Source organism: Panicum virgatum, chromosome 9K (assembly GCF_016808335.1).
Source record: "Panicum virgatum strain AP13 chromosome 9K, P.virgatum_v5, whole genome shotgun sequence".
In the NCBI taxonomy this organism is placed as follows: Eukaryota; Viridiplantae; Streptophyta; class Magnoliopsida; order Poales; family Poaceae; genus Panicum; species Panicum virgatum.
In genome coordinates, this window is record NC_053144.1 from 16627099 (window position 1) to 16642082 (window position 14984).

The 14984-nt window shown below is 48.1% G+C and overlaps 1 protein-coding gene across 1 annotated transcript; it reads right to left on the reverse strand.

Annotated features, from left to right (window-relative positions):
• Positions 1-9196: 9196 nt before the first annotated feature.
• Positions 9197-11117, reverse strand: LOC120650432 (zealexin A1 synthase-like). The gene is made up of 2 exons (XM_039927577.1): positions 10175-11117; positions 9197-10030 (listed from the first exon to the last, which is right to left on the reverse strand). The coding sequence occupies exons 1-2, from the start codon at positions 11066-11068 to the stop codon at positions 9401-9403; spliced, it is 1524 nt and encodes a 507-aa protein (XP_039783511.1). The 5' UTR covers positions 11069-11117; the 3' UTR covers positions 9197-9400.
• Positions 11118-14984: the final 3867 nt, after the last annotated feature.

A 14984-nucleotide genomic window follows, 5' to 3' on the forward strand; every position in this document is an offset into this window, starting at 1 on the left:
ATGTGGGTAATTTAGATACATGTTTAGGGGGTTACTTTAGTCTATATTTATAATGTCAAATGTGGGTAATTTATTAAAAAAGATAACAGATCCAATGACTATTATGATTAGAGTTTCCGAATTAATGGCTGGATGTTTCTGATTTTTGTGAGAATTTGTAGAATTTCTCTATATTTTTTAGACTGTCCACCTAGGATCCTAGGTGGCTTCACCCGGATGCTTCGAAAGGAGCCTCTAATTAGTAATAGTAAGATGTTTGAGATGCTAGAGGTAGGATGTGCGTGAGCGCATTCAGAAGGGGTGATTATTCATGTGTATATATACGAGCATCCGCGTCTCTCTCTCTATATACTATGTTAAAAATATAAATAATTGTGATGCAGCATAGATGTTCAAATATCTTTGGGTGTGTTTCCTTTTGAAATAACAATGCCTAAAACTAAAACATCAAATATGTTAGCAGCGCAGGGTGTTAAATAGTTATTCAGCGCGTCACTAGCAGCCCATTGATCCTCCACGAGCCAGAACAACCTCCGCGACCGGAAATTACTATCCGCAACCGGAATAAAGTTACTCTGCGGCATGCTCTGATAGGAGAGGCTTTTACATGTATACCATTACAAAAATTGGCCCCGACTTTCATGCCACTAAAAAGTTTGGAGACACCTCTATATCATCGCATTTTTTTTGTTTTGACATACACGCCATTTTAGACAGAATGACTACTAACTGAAACTAACAGAGATGCACAAAGACATTGCTACCCTTTTGCCTTCTAGCCTCCGACTGCACGCTATGCGCCCTGCCCCGCTGCCCGCCACACAGCAGCTTGCCGCGGCCGTCGACGACGATGGCTTTTGTTCGGCCAAGGGCACGACCAAGCGCCAGCCCGTGCTCGAACTCGGCGAGATCCTCGCTGAGCAGCCGGACGATGGCGCACACGACACCCCCCACGCGCAATGCTTTCGCGGGCGGCCTTTGCTCGCGAGGTCGAGGCCGCCCGGCGAGGGAGGAGCGGCGCGTCGGCCAGGGCTGCCACGCACGCTGCAGCGCCCTGGCCTGTGCGCCACGGGCCGCAGGCGGAGGCCGCCCCGCCGCGCTCTGGCCAGCGAGCCACAGGCCGCCGCATGATGGCCGCCCCGCTGCGCGATGGCCGTGGGGATCAGGCGAGAGATGAGGGGCAGCGCCGCAGGTAGGGAGGAAGGAAGGAGGAGGGGCGGCGCGAGGGAGAAGGAGGAATGCGGAGGGGAGAGGAGGGAGGAGGACGTGCTCGCCGGCCCCGTCGCCGCCCGACGCGCACCACCGGCACAATCTGCACGCACCCACGGCCGCCTGCATCGCCCGACCTCTGCTCTCCACGGCGTGCGACATGGCCGGCGGAGCCGAGCTGCGCCAAGCTCTAGGATGGGCCGCGCGCCGGAGAGGGAGGCGAGGAGTGGGAGGCGGCGGCGGGCTCGGGCACGGGCGGCGTCGAGGAGCGTGGGCGGCGGCGGCGAGAAGGCGGCTTCGAGGAGCATGGGCCCGACCAAGAGCTCGGCACCGCCCCGGACACGCGGGCCCTCGCCACAGCTGCTCCCTGCCCCACGCCGGCCATGGGCGCCGCCCCTGCTCACCGCCATGGGTCTCCCTCACCGCGCGGCGGCCCTGCCCCGGCCATCCTCGCCCCGGCCGGCCTCTCACGGCCGCCCTCGCTGCTCGGCGGCCCCACCAGCCGCCCTCGCCACGGCCACCCTCCCCACGCGGCGGACCGCCCCGGCCGTCGTCGCCGCGGCCGCCCGCGCCCCGCGGCGGCCCGGCCTGGCCGCCCTCGCCGCGACCGCCCTGGTGGCCGGGATTCGAGGGTGTGGGCCAGCGAGGGAGGGGCCGCGCAGCGGCCTTGGCGTCGGTGGTGGGCGCGTCGGCGGCCTCGTGCTTCTTGGCAACGGGGGCCTGGGCAGCCGGGACACAGGCGCGGACGCGCCCTTCTTCTTCCTCTTGCTCTTGGGCGGCGACACAGCTTCTTCTTCTTGGTCGGCGCTGCCGCAGGGGACTGCCTCATGGCCAGGAGGAGGAGGCAGAGGACGACGTTGTTGCCCGCGCTATTGGTATAAGCTCTTGGTAAGGGGCACAATAGAATTCCATAGGGGGGTCCCAACTGTCAGGACTGAGAATCCGTTAAGTTTTAACAGCAGGTGGACGGAATGACGTGTATGTCAAAACGAAAAAACGCAATGATATAGATGTGTCTCTAAACTTTTTAGTGGCATGGACGTCGGGGCCAACTTTTACAATAGTATACATGTAAAACCCTCCTGGCAGGAAGACCTGATCAGGATACTTGCAACCGGAAAAACGCAGGAAGGAGAGATCATGCGACCGGAAAACATGTTCCGGTCCATCAGAAACATGGACTAGTCTTTTCTTGTCTGGAGGAAGTAGTATTCCGGTCTGGTTAAAAAAAAAACTTGATGTGACCGGAAAAAACAAATGTTAGTTGGCCGAATGTTAACAAGGTACTCTCCGTTCCAAATTATATGTTGTTTGATTTTTTTTACTCTAAATTTGACCATTCGTCTTATTTAAAAATTTATGTAAAATATCATTTCTTTTGTTGTGGTTTACTTCATCAATATAAATTCTTTAAGAATGAGTTAAATTTGACTATGTTTTCATAAATTTTTTGAATAAGACGAGTGGTCAAACTTGATGTCAAACAAAATCAAACGATCTATAATTTGAAACGGAGCTGGAAAGAAACTTATCTTGACCGGAATGTTTTAGTTGGAAACCAGATCATGTTTGCCAGGAAATATTCTAGTTTATTCCATCAGGATATTTATGCCTTAGTTCATCTGGAAAATAGTTAATTCATAATCAGAAATCTTATTGGTGTCACTGGAAAAAGATAGTGGTCGTAATCGGAAAATTAATTTGATGTTAATGGCACTGAGAAAACTGAAAATGTCACAGTGCGCCGAACACGTTCAGACAAGCAATACCCGAGACGCATGGAATGAAATATCATTTACATTAAAATTCAGTTAATGTGTACATGCACGGATCATAAGATTGTACACGCATCAGCAGGATTACCAGCACACCACCTATACAAGATAACTAAGATTGACAGTGTATGTGCTAATGTGCCTCCTTTCAACTGAACTGCAGTCAGACGTCACAGCGGCAGCACTGCAAATGTAAAATTCAAGGAACTTCTTCAGCTGACCTGATGTAACATATAGAACAAGAAAGAATTTCTTCAGTTCACCTGCTGTAACATATTGAACAAGAAAATTACGACGTACACAAATGCAGCTTTATATCTAAATATCTAATACACAGTTATAACATGTGCTTCCAATTGTTTGATCACACAGCTCTTCATCGTAGAGTAACAATTTTGCATTTGCCTCATTTACCAAATTTATGGGTTAGACTGTCAGATTCAATATGTTTTTATCAGGTTGCATATGATTAATATTTGAAGCTGCAGTAATGGCCGGCTGTACACCTTTGGTGAAACTAGTACCAGCAAAATTGGTCAACAAGAATGAATCATTTTTTTGTCAACTTCAGGGCCATATTCTAAGACAAATTCAGGTCAGACAATCTCGGTCATTTGGTGCAATTGTGAATAAAAAAATTTCTGTGGATGGGGTCTACGAATCTCCTATGTTCTAGTTAGGGAAGGAGCACAGACAGGGAGTGCTCCCAATTACGTTGCTGCGGATCCTAGCCAAAAATTGGAGAAAAAAAAGTAACAGGGATTGGGATGGACTAAGAGCACTTATAATGCCCAAATATACCTGTATGTACTTGCTGAGTGACTCCAACTGATAAATCCTTGCTTCTATGAATGTAGTTGGCGTGGACGTCCAACGCAGCTCTCCTGCAACGCCAGAACCAAAAGATTAGAGCCTGCGCTTACAGTTACAGATATTGCTGCTGCTCCGCATCTTGGAGGCAAGGATGCATGGAGATGCCAGAGTCGCTACGATGAACTGAAAAACTATAATGCCGCAACTGAATCAGCGCAATACCTGCCATTCTCCCCTGATCCGGCCATAGGCTTCGCTGCTCTTGCCCCGCGCCAGCCAGATCTCGACTCCTTCCTTCAAGCAGACCCTTACCTCCACTCCTTCCTGCCAGATTGGTGATTCGCCGGGATGTGTACCCACCGCCATGCCTAGCAGACTTAGATCGGGATCCACTAGATGGAGATGATGCACGGGGCCACGGTCGATGCAGGAAGCTGCTGCGGTGCTAGCGAGAATATGCATCAATCTGGTGAATAAAGACCAAATAACGAGACGGAGAGGATGTAGTTATACCCCGTCCCAAATCAGAGCGCATCAGGCCCTTCTTCCTCTGATGTGGCGCATGCGCCAGATCGATCTCACTCCTTCCTTCACGCGGGCCATGAGCGGCGGCGGAGTACTGCCGAAGGGAGGGAGCCAGGGAGGAACCCGAGGCGAGGTTCCGATCCATGGGTTCATCGCCGACGGAGGGTCCCGTCCCCCTAGACCATCTTCAGGGATGAGAAACAAACGGAGAGGGGAAAAAATAATCTGGAGATGAAATGGGAAGTGACGAAACTGCTCCATGCCCCACGTGCCCACGATGGCGTTTAATTTTCCTGCAGTAGTACCGTGAAGAGGAAAAGGTGGGCGGCGACGAGTCCGCCGAGAAGACGAGAAGGTGGGCGTCGACGCGTCGTGGCGGACGACGCGCGCAGGAGAACCGCTTCGCATACCGGTCCCACAAATGGTTTGGAGTTGGCGCGATTTCCAAAATTTCAACTCGATCACATTGATTTTCCGGTTTGAACCTTAATTTTCCGGTTAGGAACTTTTACCTTTCCGGTTAACTTAATTTTCTTATCACGGAGTAACTTGGCTTTCGGATATGTTATTTAATTTTCCGGTTATGTAGAATAATTTCCGGTTTGAATCTCCTAATTTTCCGGTTGTGGGATGGATGCTGGTTGGACTTGGATTTTTTCGGGTTTAAAGAAGAATTTTTCGGTTTCGGGATAACGTTTTTTTTCGGTTTCAGCTTGATCCATGGCTCACGCCTATTTCGATGGGTAGTCAGCGTGCTAAATAACTTATTCAGCCCCCTGGGTGCTAAATATAAAATATATTTTATTATATTTTATTTATTTCTTGCATTCTTCTACCTACTTTTATGCATTACCCTTTGTTGACTTTGTTTATCCTTATCTTTGTCACATGTTGGTCAATTATTTACTCAACTTGAATAGATGCTTAGTCATGCTTAGAGATTATATCACTTGATAAGAAAATGATGAATGGTTTAGAGTCATCGCACTTACCCGGTTATCTTTGATCGCATTCGTAAAGCTTGGGTTTTGAGGACCGTGGATGATGTTGGTTTTCAACATTTTATCATATTACCATGTATCCAAATTAATGATAAGGATAAGCCAATTACCTTCTTTGCTTTGGTCATTGAGGCGCGGTCCTAAATGCGGGCCAACGGGCTATGTAGAGAGCCTTAGGGGTGTCCTAGTGGATCTAGGTGACTCTCCGCGTAAGTTAGGCGTATCCTCAATGGCCTAGGTTTGTTAGGAACGGTTGACGCGAGTACCCTATTATCCAACATGATCGGTTGGGCGAGCTGTATGGTCCTTGTCTCGTGTGGCTATAAATGTACAATCTTGCAAGGTTAAAATCAATTCAAATTGCCACGCTCTGGGTCATGAGCAAGTTCAATATACCATGAATTCTTCGTAGAAAGTTCAGTAATGTTAGAAATGGTTTTATGGTACTCTTATGGTCAATTACTCATTCTTCTCATAATCAACTAAAATTGGTGTTGTGGGTCGAGCAAGATTAATTAATTTTGCTAGTAGAGAACTAGATGTTAGTTTAGAAAACTTATTCTTATGCAATAGTTAACCATAAAGCCTCACTTGTTTGAGTCTCTTGCATAATTCTTATTTATTTTAAGTTAAATTCACCAACAGCCCTCGAACTTATTCTGAGGTGTCACTTAGGTCCACGAACTCGAAAAATCGAAATCTGGCACCTTGAACTTGTTAAGTTATGCCACTTAAATCCATACCCCTTGACATGGTATGAATATATTCAAAAAAGCCATTCAATTTTATCATCTTCTGTATCTACGTCCTCCGGCAGGCCCGCCTCATCTAACATCGCGAGCCGCTCGCCTCCGACTTGCCCACCTCGCCTAACGCCGCGCGCCGCTGGCCTCCGACCGGCCCGCCTTCGCCTGATGCCATGCACCGCTTGCCTCTGGCCGCACGTTGCCAGCCTTCCCTGACGCCGCCGCTCGCCTCCGGTCGCGCACCGACCGCCATGCTTGACGCCGCCGCTGGCCTCCGGCCGGCCCGCCTCGCCCGACGCTGTAGACCCTGTCCAGGACGTCGTAGGAGCCGTGGGTGTGGAGCCCGCTGCTGCCGGCAAACCGGACGGTGGGCCGGAACTCATCGGCACGGAGGTCGAAGGCCTCGACGCAGCGGCCCATGGTGTCCGCGCCCGCCGCCTCCTTGCTGCTGCTGTTGTCGGTCCTGCAAAACCTCTACGGTGTCATGGCCCGGACGAACACGCTCGTGGACGGTGAAATGGTCCCAAATCTCGACGGAGTGGGAGCAACCAAGGAAGTTGAGGCGGCTCCGCCGATTCACCGGCCAAAGCCAATCGGAAACGACACGAGATGTGGCTAGAGTGCTTGCAGAATCGAGGGAGAAATTGGTGCTTGGAGCAATGGAGCGAGCGAGCTGCGAGTGAGACGTCCCTTGAAATCGTCGCCCGCTTCAGTGGCATTCGCTGGCGGCGCGCGGCCGGAGGATGTAGATATAGACGATGGTAAAAAAGTATTTTTTTATATATATTTATGTTCGGGAGCCGATGATGTATTTAACTCTTATTTAAATATGTAAGTCTTGCGAGTACTTTTTATATTCATGTTTTCTAAGCAACAAAATTCTTGGAGCCGAGCAGGGAGGAAGGTGGGAAAAAAGGAGAGCGAGGAGGGTTGGTTGGGCCGCCATCACCACCACCGACTAGGAGTGATGGCGGCCAATAGTGGTCGCTTGAGGGGGCGGTGGGGCGAGCTCGGTGGCGGCGCCCCCTGACCCACTCCTGAGTCGCCTGGGAGAGCGGCTAAGCAGGTCAGAAGTTTATGAAGGATCTCCTATACTACGTATCCCATAAACCAAAGCTGTAGGAGCAGTAGGACTAACTATAATAAAGAAATTCGGTCTGTTTCAATCTTTGACGCTGCTAGCAATTTTCTTTGGGTTAATTGGATCCGTGCCATTACAATTGTTCAAGTTCAGAGATCTACCATTATAATTCGTCTATTTTGAATCGTGCCATTACAATTTTACATTACTCCAAACCATACCACTATGTACCCCTTCAGTGTGTTTCTAAAAAGTTTTGGACCAAAATACCCCATCTTCAACCTTCCATTCCCAGCTCGTTTCTCCCCCTTCCTCTCTCACGGCCGCCGCCCATTCTCCATCCCTGATCCCGCGCTTCCACCGCTCGCCCTCCTCCTGCCCCTCGTCGCGATCCTGCTCGTGAACCAGCGCGGGGCCCGCTCGTGAACCGCGCTCCTGCTCGTGAACTCGTCGCGCGGAGCGGCGTGGCGAGCGGCGCTCGACGGCGCTCTGGCGAGGGAGGGCGAGCGGGGTCAGGCCAGGGAGAGTCGGTGGGAGGTGAGGAACCGGACCTGAGGTCTAGCTCGGGCGGAGAAAGGCCGGAAGTGGAGCTCGGCGTGAAGGAGCTAGGCGGCGGGCATGGCGGGCGGCGGCGCAGCTCGAGCGCAAGCAGGGGAGGCTGGCGCGCGGGGCGGGCGGCACTGCAGCCAGCGCGGCAGGGCGGAACCGGCGCGCACGGCTTAGGGCCCTGGGAGCGCCGCGGGGCGAGGACACGGAGTAGTTCGGCGACGACGAGTTCGGGCACATGCTGGTGAACATCTTGAAGAAGAACGGCGTCAACGCGGAGGGCTGCCTCTTCGACCAGCACGCGCGCACCGCCCTGGCCTTTGTCACCCTCAAGAAGAACGGCGAGCGCGAGTTTATGTTCTACCGCAACCCCAGCGCCGACATGCTGCTCACCGAGGCTGAGCTCAACCTCGACCTCATCCGCCGCGGCAAGATCTTCCACTATGGCTCCATCTCGCTCATCTCCGAGCCCTGCCGCGGCGCCCACCTCGCCGCCATGCGCGCCGCCAAGGCCGTGGGGATCCTCTGCTCCAACGACCCCAACGTGCGCCGCGGGAGGGTGAGGAGGGGCCCTGGGAGCGCCGCAGGGCATGGCGGCAGCGGGGCGGCCATTGGGCGGGCGGCGCGATTTGGGGGTGGAGGGGGCTATGGAGAGCCGGACGCCAGAGAGAGAGGAAGGAGGGGACGAGAGGTTGAAGATGGGGGTATTTTGGCCCAAATTTTTTTAGAAACACACTGAAGGGGTACCTAGTGGTATTGTTTGGAGTAATGTAAAGTTGTATTGGCACGGTTCAAAATAGACGAATTGTAATGGTAGATCACTGAACTCTAACAATTGTAATGGCATGATCCAATTAACCCATTTTCTTTTGGAGATGCCAACTGACAGTAATGTTTCACTTCAAACTAAGGCCCTGTTTAGTTCCAGCGCAAAATTTTTTTGCGTTGGAATCTTACTAATTTGAAGTACTAAATGAAGTCTATTTACAAAACTTTTTGCACAGACGGGTTGTAAATCGCGAGACGAATCTAATGATACTAATTAATCCATGATTAATCAATAATTAGCGGATGGTTACTGCAGCATAACTGTTACAAATCATGGATTAAGTAGGCTCATTAGATTCGTATCGCGATTTACAGCCCATCTATGCAAAAAGTTTTGTAAATAAACTTCATTTAGTACTCCATGCATGTGTCGAAATATTCGAAGTGACGGTTTTTTGTGTTTACGGAGTTTATGGGGTGAGAACTAAACATGGCCTAAATTGAATTTCAAGTACAGTAAAAATATTATATAAAAAACTAATGTACAGTAGTACAAAGATTGGCGTGTGGCAGGAGCTTGCCACCTTAGAGTTGGCTGTTCAGAGATTGTGACGCCAGAGAGGCCAGAGGGCACTTCCAATGGAAGAAGTGGTAAAGTTCAGGTTAGCAAGCGATAGCTACTGATGTACTTTATGTGCTCTTGATGTCTTATTCATTCTAGTGTCATCAACAAGAAGAAAAGATAACTTGAATTTATCTCAATATATAACATAAGGACACGACCGAATTAAACTATGCACTCATTTACTGTCTTATGGCACAGACTGATATAATATTATACTGCACTCTTTGTAGCAACAGTAATTATGTAAGTAGCAATGATTCATCGACTAAAGACACAATCTGAAAGCATAGTTCACAGCAGATATCAACCGGTTAGTTTGATACGCCGACGACATTAATGTGTGGCTTAGCTTTCAGGAAGAGCTTGGACTTCTTTCTCAACGTTAAACCAAAGACCTCTGTCATGTCCAGTTCTTCCGACTCGACACCGCCTGGCAGCTCCCAATCGAAATGGTAAAGAAGACTAGCAAGCAAGAGCTCTGCGTTGGCCAGTCCGAGCATGACGCCGGGGCATATCCTCCTGCCTGCCCCAAATGGAGTGAACTCAAAGTTAGTGCCCTTGAAATCAATGTTGCTACCGTCAAATCTTTCTGGCCTGAACTCTTCGCCGTCGTGCCAGAACTCGTTGTCCCTTGCTATTGCCCAAACATTCACAAACACCTTGGTTCCTCTTGGGACATCGTAGCCCATGACCTGGCATGCCTCGCGACACTCTCGAGCGACCAGGAGTGGCACCGGCGCGTGAAGCCTTAAAGTTTCCTTGATCACCAGATGCAGATACCTTAGCTTCACCATGTCACCTTCAGTTAGCTTGTCTTGCCCTTTGAAGGTCTCCCTCACCTCTGCCTGGGCCTTGCGCATGACTTGTGGGTTCCTAACAAGCTCAGACATCGCCCACACTAGCAGGGTTGATGACGTCTCACTCCCACCAGCAAATATATCCTGCAATACATTGTTTAATTTGGAAAATTATTTGTTTGTTGCTTCACACTGAATTAGAAACTTTCATAAAAGAAAGAAAGATTCTGTGCATAGGAATGTATTGTGCGCATTGGAGGAAAGTCGTGTTAGGTAAGCTGATCTTACGAAAATGACGGTGCTGAGTATCTCGTTGGTGAGAGCAAACTGTAGGCCACCTTCCCGCTGCAGCCTCAGGAGGACACCGAGGAGGTCCTCGTCTCGCTCTGGCATCGGCATGACTGCGCGCTCCTGGATGATGCTCTTGATGATCCGGTAGATGTTCTTCTGGCACGTTGCCATGTCCCTCGCGGAGGCGCTGAACCGGCGCACTAGCGGCGAGGACGGGTACATGTCGGCCATGTTGAACCCGCCGACGAGCCGCACGGCTTCGTCGAGCTCGCGCAGGTACTCGTCCTGGTACCTGCATCGGTCGCCGATGACCGTGCGTACAGCGATGTCGTTTATCGCGTGGCAGATCCTTTTGCTGACGTTGACGGGCCGGCCGCCGCCGCACTCCCTGGAGATGGAGCAGAGGAGGTTCGCCACCTCTTCCTCCCGGACGGGTCGGAAGGAGAGGACGCGCCGCTGGTTGAAGAGCTCGAGCATGCACAGCTTGCGGAGCTGACGCCATTGCTCGTTGTACTGGGAGAAGATGATGCCCTTGCCGCCGCAGCTGATGATGTCGATGGTGGCGCTCAGGTGGCGGCTGCAGAAGGCGAGGTCGTGGGTCTTCATCACCTCCCCGGCGGCCTCGGCGGAGGAGACCACCAGCGTGGGAACCGAGCCCAGGCGGAGCAGCATGAGCGGCCCGTATGTTCCGGACATCTCGAGCAGCGCCCGGTGGGGCAGGTCGCGGAAGCTCGAGAGGAGGAGGTGGTGTAGGCTGCCGACGAGTGGCAGCTGCCATGGCCCCGGCGGAAGGCGAAGTGCCGATGATGGCTTTGCGTGTGAGGGCGTGATGCTCCTAATGAGCTTGACGAGGGCGACGAAGAAGGCAAGAAATGGGATCCTGATGTCCATTTCGCCAGGGAAGGGAGAAGTAATTTGTTGTTTGCTGGCAGCTGTTGTTGGGGAGTCTTGAGGAGCCAGCGTATATAGAGCAAAGTTTTAAATCTCCCGTTATAGCTTTCGCTATAGACCGCTATAATTATTTATGTATGGTGCCGCTATTTGAACTTACGTGTAATTTAGTTACTATAGTCCGCTATAACCTCATTTTGTCCGCTATTAGCTGTTTTCAGAGTCCAGCCGCTAAACCCCTTAGCCCGCTATTTAGAATCTTGATATAGAGTAATAGAGTACTGTTACTTAATTCTGCAAAAAAATCATGAAGCGCTATTGAGGATGTAAGTGGGTATCCAGTAGTATTTTGTCAGCTAATTAATTATGATGACATGCTATAATTATGACACGCCACTCTAGTTATTTCTTGTCCCAAATTATTTACGTAAAATATATTTTATTTCATTTTATCAACCTTTTTGATCGACCTAATAATCCGAAATATATATAACTTGTATCCCTAAGTAAAGTGTGTGTGGCTACTGGCAGTACGCCGTAAAAAACTGCTTGGGCTGCGGAGTAGGAGTTAGCATAGCCGGATGCTTACAGGCTAGTCAGAGGCAACTCTAGTTAAGTAGGGAGAGGAGCGGATCAAGGCCCTGTTTAGTTGCTAAAAAATTCGGTACAGTATCTATCACATTAAATATTCGGACACATGCATGAAGCATTAAATATAGTTAAAAAATAACTAATTATACAGTCTAACTGATTAGCACGAGATGAATATTTTAAGCCTAATTAGTCCGTGATTGAACATTATTTGTCAAGTAACAACGAAATGTGCTACAGTACCAAAACCAACAACTTTTCACCAACTAAACATGGCCTAAGTGGATCTGTTCTAAATAGGTTGCTGTGGAAACTAATGTATTTCTACGCGAAATTAGTGGATTAGCATATACTTTTTTTTAAAAAGAGACCGGATTTCATTAAAGTATAGAATCTTTTTTTACAACTGAGATCTCAACATAAAATAAAATTATATTGAAGCACACCATTAGATTTTTATTCATCTTTCTTGCATCTGACGACGTTCATTGCTTCAGAAAACTCCATTGCTATATACTCCCTCCTTCCTCGATTCTAAGGCGCATGAGCGTTTTGCACTTTTCTTCCAATATAAGGCGCGTACCATCGGGACTTCTCAGACTCCAATAATAATTGTCCTCGGTATGAGCTATGAGCGAATGAGCAAGCTATGCAGGTTTTCACAAGTAGGAAAACAGGCTAGCTGCATGCGACCATGCATGCTTTCCCTAGAATCAAAGCGACGTTTGCATTCAGCCATACAAACTTCCACAGCATTAACACAAACCTTGGTCTACGTGATGCTTCTTGGTACGCCTAAGAATCAAGGAAGGAGATCCGGCCACTAGAATCGCAATTTCACCTGTAGAAGCACGACCGTGCATACCGCAAAAGAGGCGCATTAGCGTGTGCACGTTATTCGGTAGTACCGTCCGTACAGGAAAACAATGCGAGGGGAAAAAGTTTAATCTGTGCGTGCCTGGCGTGCATTTAAGAAATCATTTCTGCTTTTGTCTGTATACGTTGATAAGATAGCGATGGGCAATATGGGGGTTAAGCAAGCAGAGACGTCCAACGTCTGGGTCTGGGAGCGTACGCTAGCTCGCCTTCTCCTACCTTGCTGGCATGTTTATTTGCTTGTTTATGACGTTGTCTATGTCGTTCTCCCCCATTTGGTTAATTTTCATAATTTCTCATGAGGAATCTCAAGGGATTTTCTTCCAAGGTCCAGGGCTGAAGCCTTGCAAACAATATATGAAACATGAAGGCAGAAGACAGTGAAGAAATAATAGGACTGATCTATTTAGGTCGCTGCGAGCTGAATAATATTCAGCGCACACAACCAAGCTCCGGCGAGCCTTTCCAACTGTAAAAGTTAAAAGTTTTTCATCACAGGAAGTAAAAAGCGTCTCCCAGTGTTATTGCGAACCCATTTTTAACGTCTGCTAGTCTCTTGAAGTTAGAGCAAGTATTATGGTGGGCTATAAGCAGACTGAAAGATGAGGTGTAGGAGAGAGAGGAAGTGGGCTGCAAGATTACAGCCAGCTTTTGACATAAGAACCAAAAAAATATTGTGAGATAGACAAATGGGCCATGTATTACTGATGGGGAGCTAAACCACTATATAAGTGGGCTGAGAGATGAGCTGCAAAGAGTCTTGCAGCCAGTAATGAGCTAAATTATTAGCCTTGCTCTTATTGGATCCTTCCCTCAGAAAAGGTTGTAGCCGCTAGACTCCCGCTGCCGGTCAGATCATGTGATTGGCAGGCATCTGTCCGGGTGTGTTTAGTTCCCACCAAATTTCCAAACTTTTCATCACATCCATCACATCTCCTATCACATCGAAACATTAAATATAGCAAATAACTCATGCATGGAGTACTAAATGTAGTTAAATAAAAAAACTAATTGCATAGTTTTGATGTACGTTGCGAGACGAATCTTTTGAGGCTAGTTAGGTCATGGTAGGACAATATTTACCACAAACAAACGAAAAGTGCTACAATGTGCTACAGTGACTGATGTGACTTTTTCTCCCCCTTTTCACCTCATCTAAACACAGCCTCGATCAATTTTCTCTCTCAGATGCCAGGAGTAATTTTCTACTTACTAGAGGAGTTTTTTTAACCAAATGTCAGTGTTTGTTTCTTTTTCAAATGTTATGAGTATTTTCAATTGAGCACAGAATTATTTTTCAAATAACATGAGTGTTTTGCAATTGTCTAGGATATTTTTCAATTGATATGAGGAGTGCTTTTTTTTTTTCCAACCGTCGGGTGTATTTTTTAATTGACAATGAAAGTATTTTTCAATTGAATGGTAGTTTGAAATGATAACATGAATATTTTCATTCCCTGATTCTTTTCCAAGTAATAAACAGGAGTACTTTTTCGGAGTTTTTTTTCAATGGTGTGCTAGAAATCAATAGCAGGAGTTAGTTTAGTTGTACAGGGTGGGAACACGACTGACGTATTTGAGTAAGCCAATCACACCATTTTCATTTTTAGCTGTTTCAAATAAGATTAATTCAGAAACAATTTGCAAAACCTAGACAAGTAATTTTCTAATAAAAGTTTAGCTCACAATGATACAGATAATTGTAATGGACAAAAAGACATAGACGTATAATTTCCAGGAGTAACTTTCCAAAATTCGAGAAGTGAAAATAATCATGACAGCATCCTGATGATAAAGAAGCTATTTCTTTTACTATTACTCCTTTAAGTTTATGATAATACTTTTTGAGATTGATATTACTGCTCGTATCAATATTTAGTTATTAATAATAGTACTGCCAATGCACCATCTGATAGTAAAAGGTGTGCATGGGTGCCTTGTTGCTTGACCAGGCATCTCACAAAAATCACTAGCGGAAAGTAAGCATTTAACGAGTTGATTGGCAAACAAAATATTTAAATAAATGCATTTCTCTATTCCCCCACTTCTCCACATCAGTGGCAATGCACAACTTCAGGTTTGGTATCTTGAAGCTAAAATATACATTCTGTGATAGCACAACAAATTGATTAGTTCAATTATTCATCATATCAGTTTTATTAGGGCGTAGCTTACCAGAACAATAAAAAAATATGACTATTGACTTGTAGAATTATTTTCACTATAGTATAACTTCACATCACTACTACAAAACAGGCGTTTGTTCCTGGCCATTTGTCCCGGCAGCCTTTGGGCCCGGGACAATAGGTGGCTTTTGTCCCGGGTCAAACGGCTAGCCGGGCCAGCGGGGGGACGGGGGCCTTTTGTCCCGGTTGGAGACACCAACCGGGACAAAATGGGAGCCTTCTGTCCCGGTTGGTGGTTCCAACCGGGACAAAAGGCCCGCGTA

What these genes read in the sequence shown, in the direction of transcription:
- LOC120650432 (XM_039927577.1), bottom strand. Translation starts at nt 11,068, where the DNA reads ATGGACATCAGGATCCCATTTCTTGCCTTCTTCGTCGCCCTCGTCAAG. An exon ending in TACTCAGCACCGTCATTTTC is followed by an intron (nt 10,031 to 10,174) that starts GTAAGATCAGCT and finishes AATGTATTGCAG; the next exon opens with GATATATTTGCTGGTGGGAG.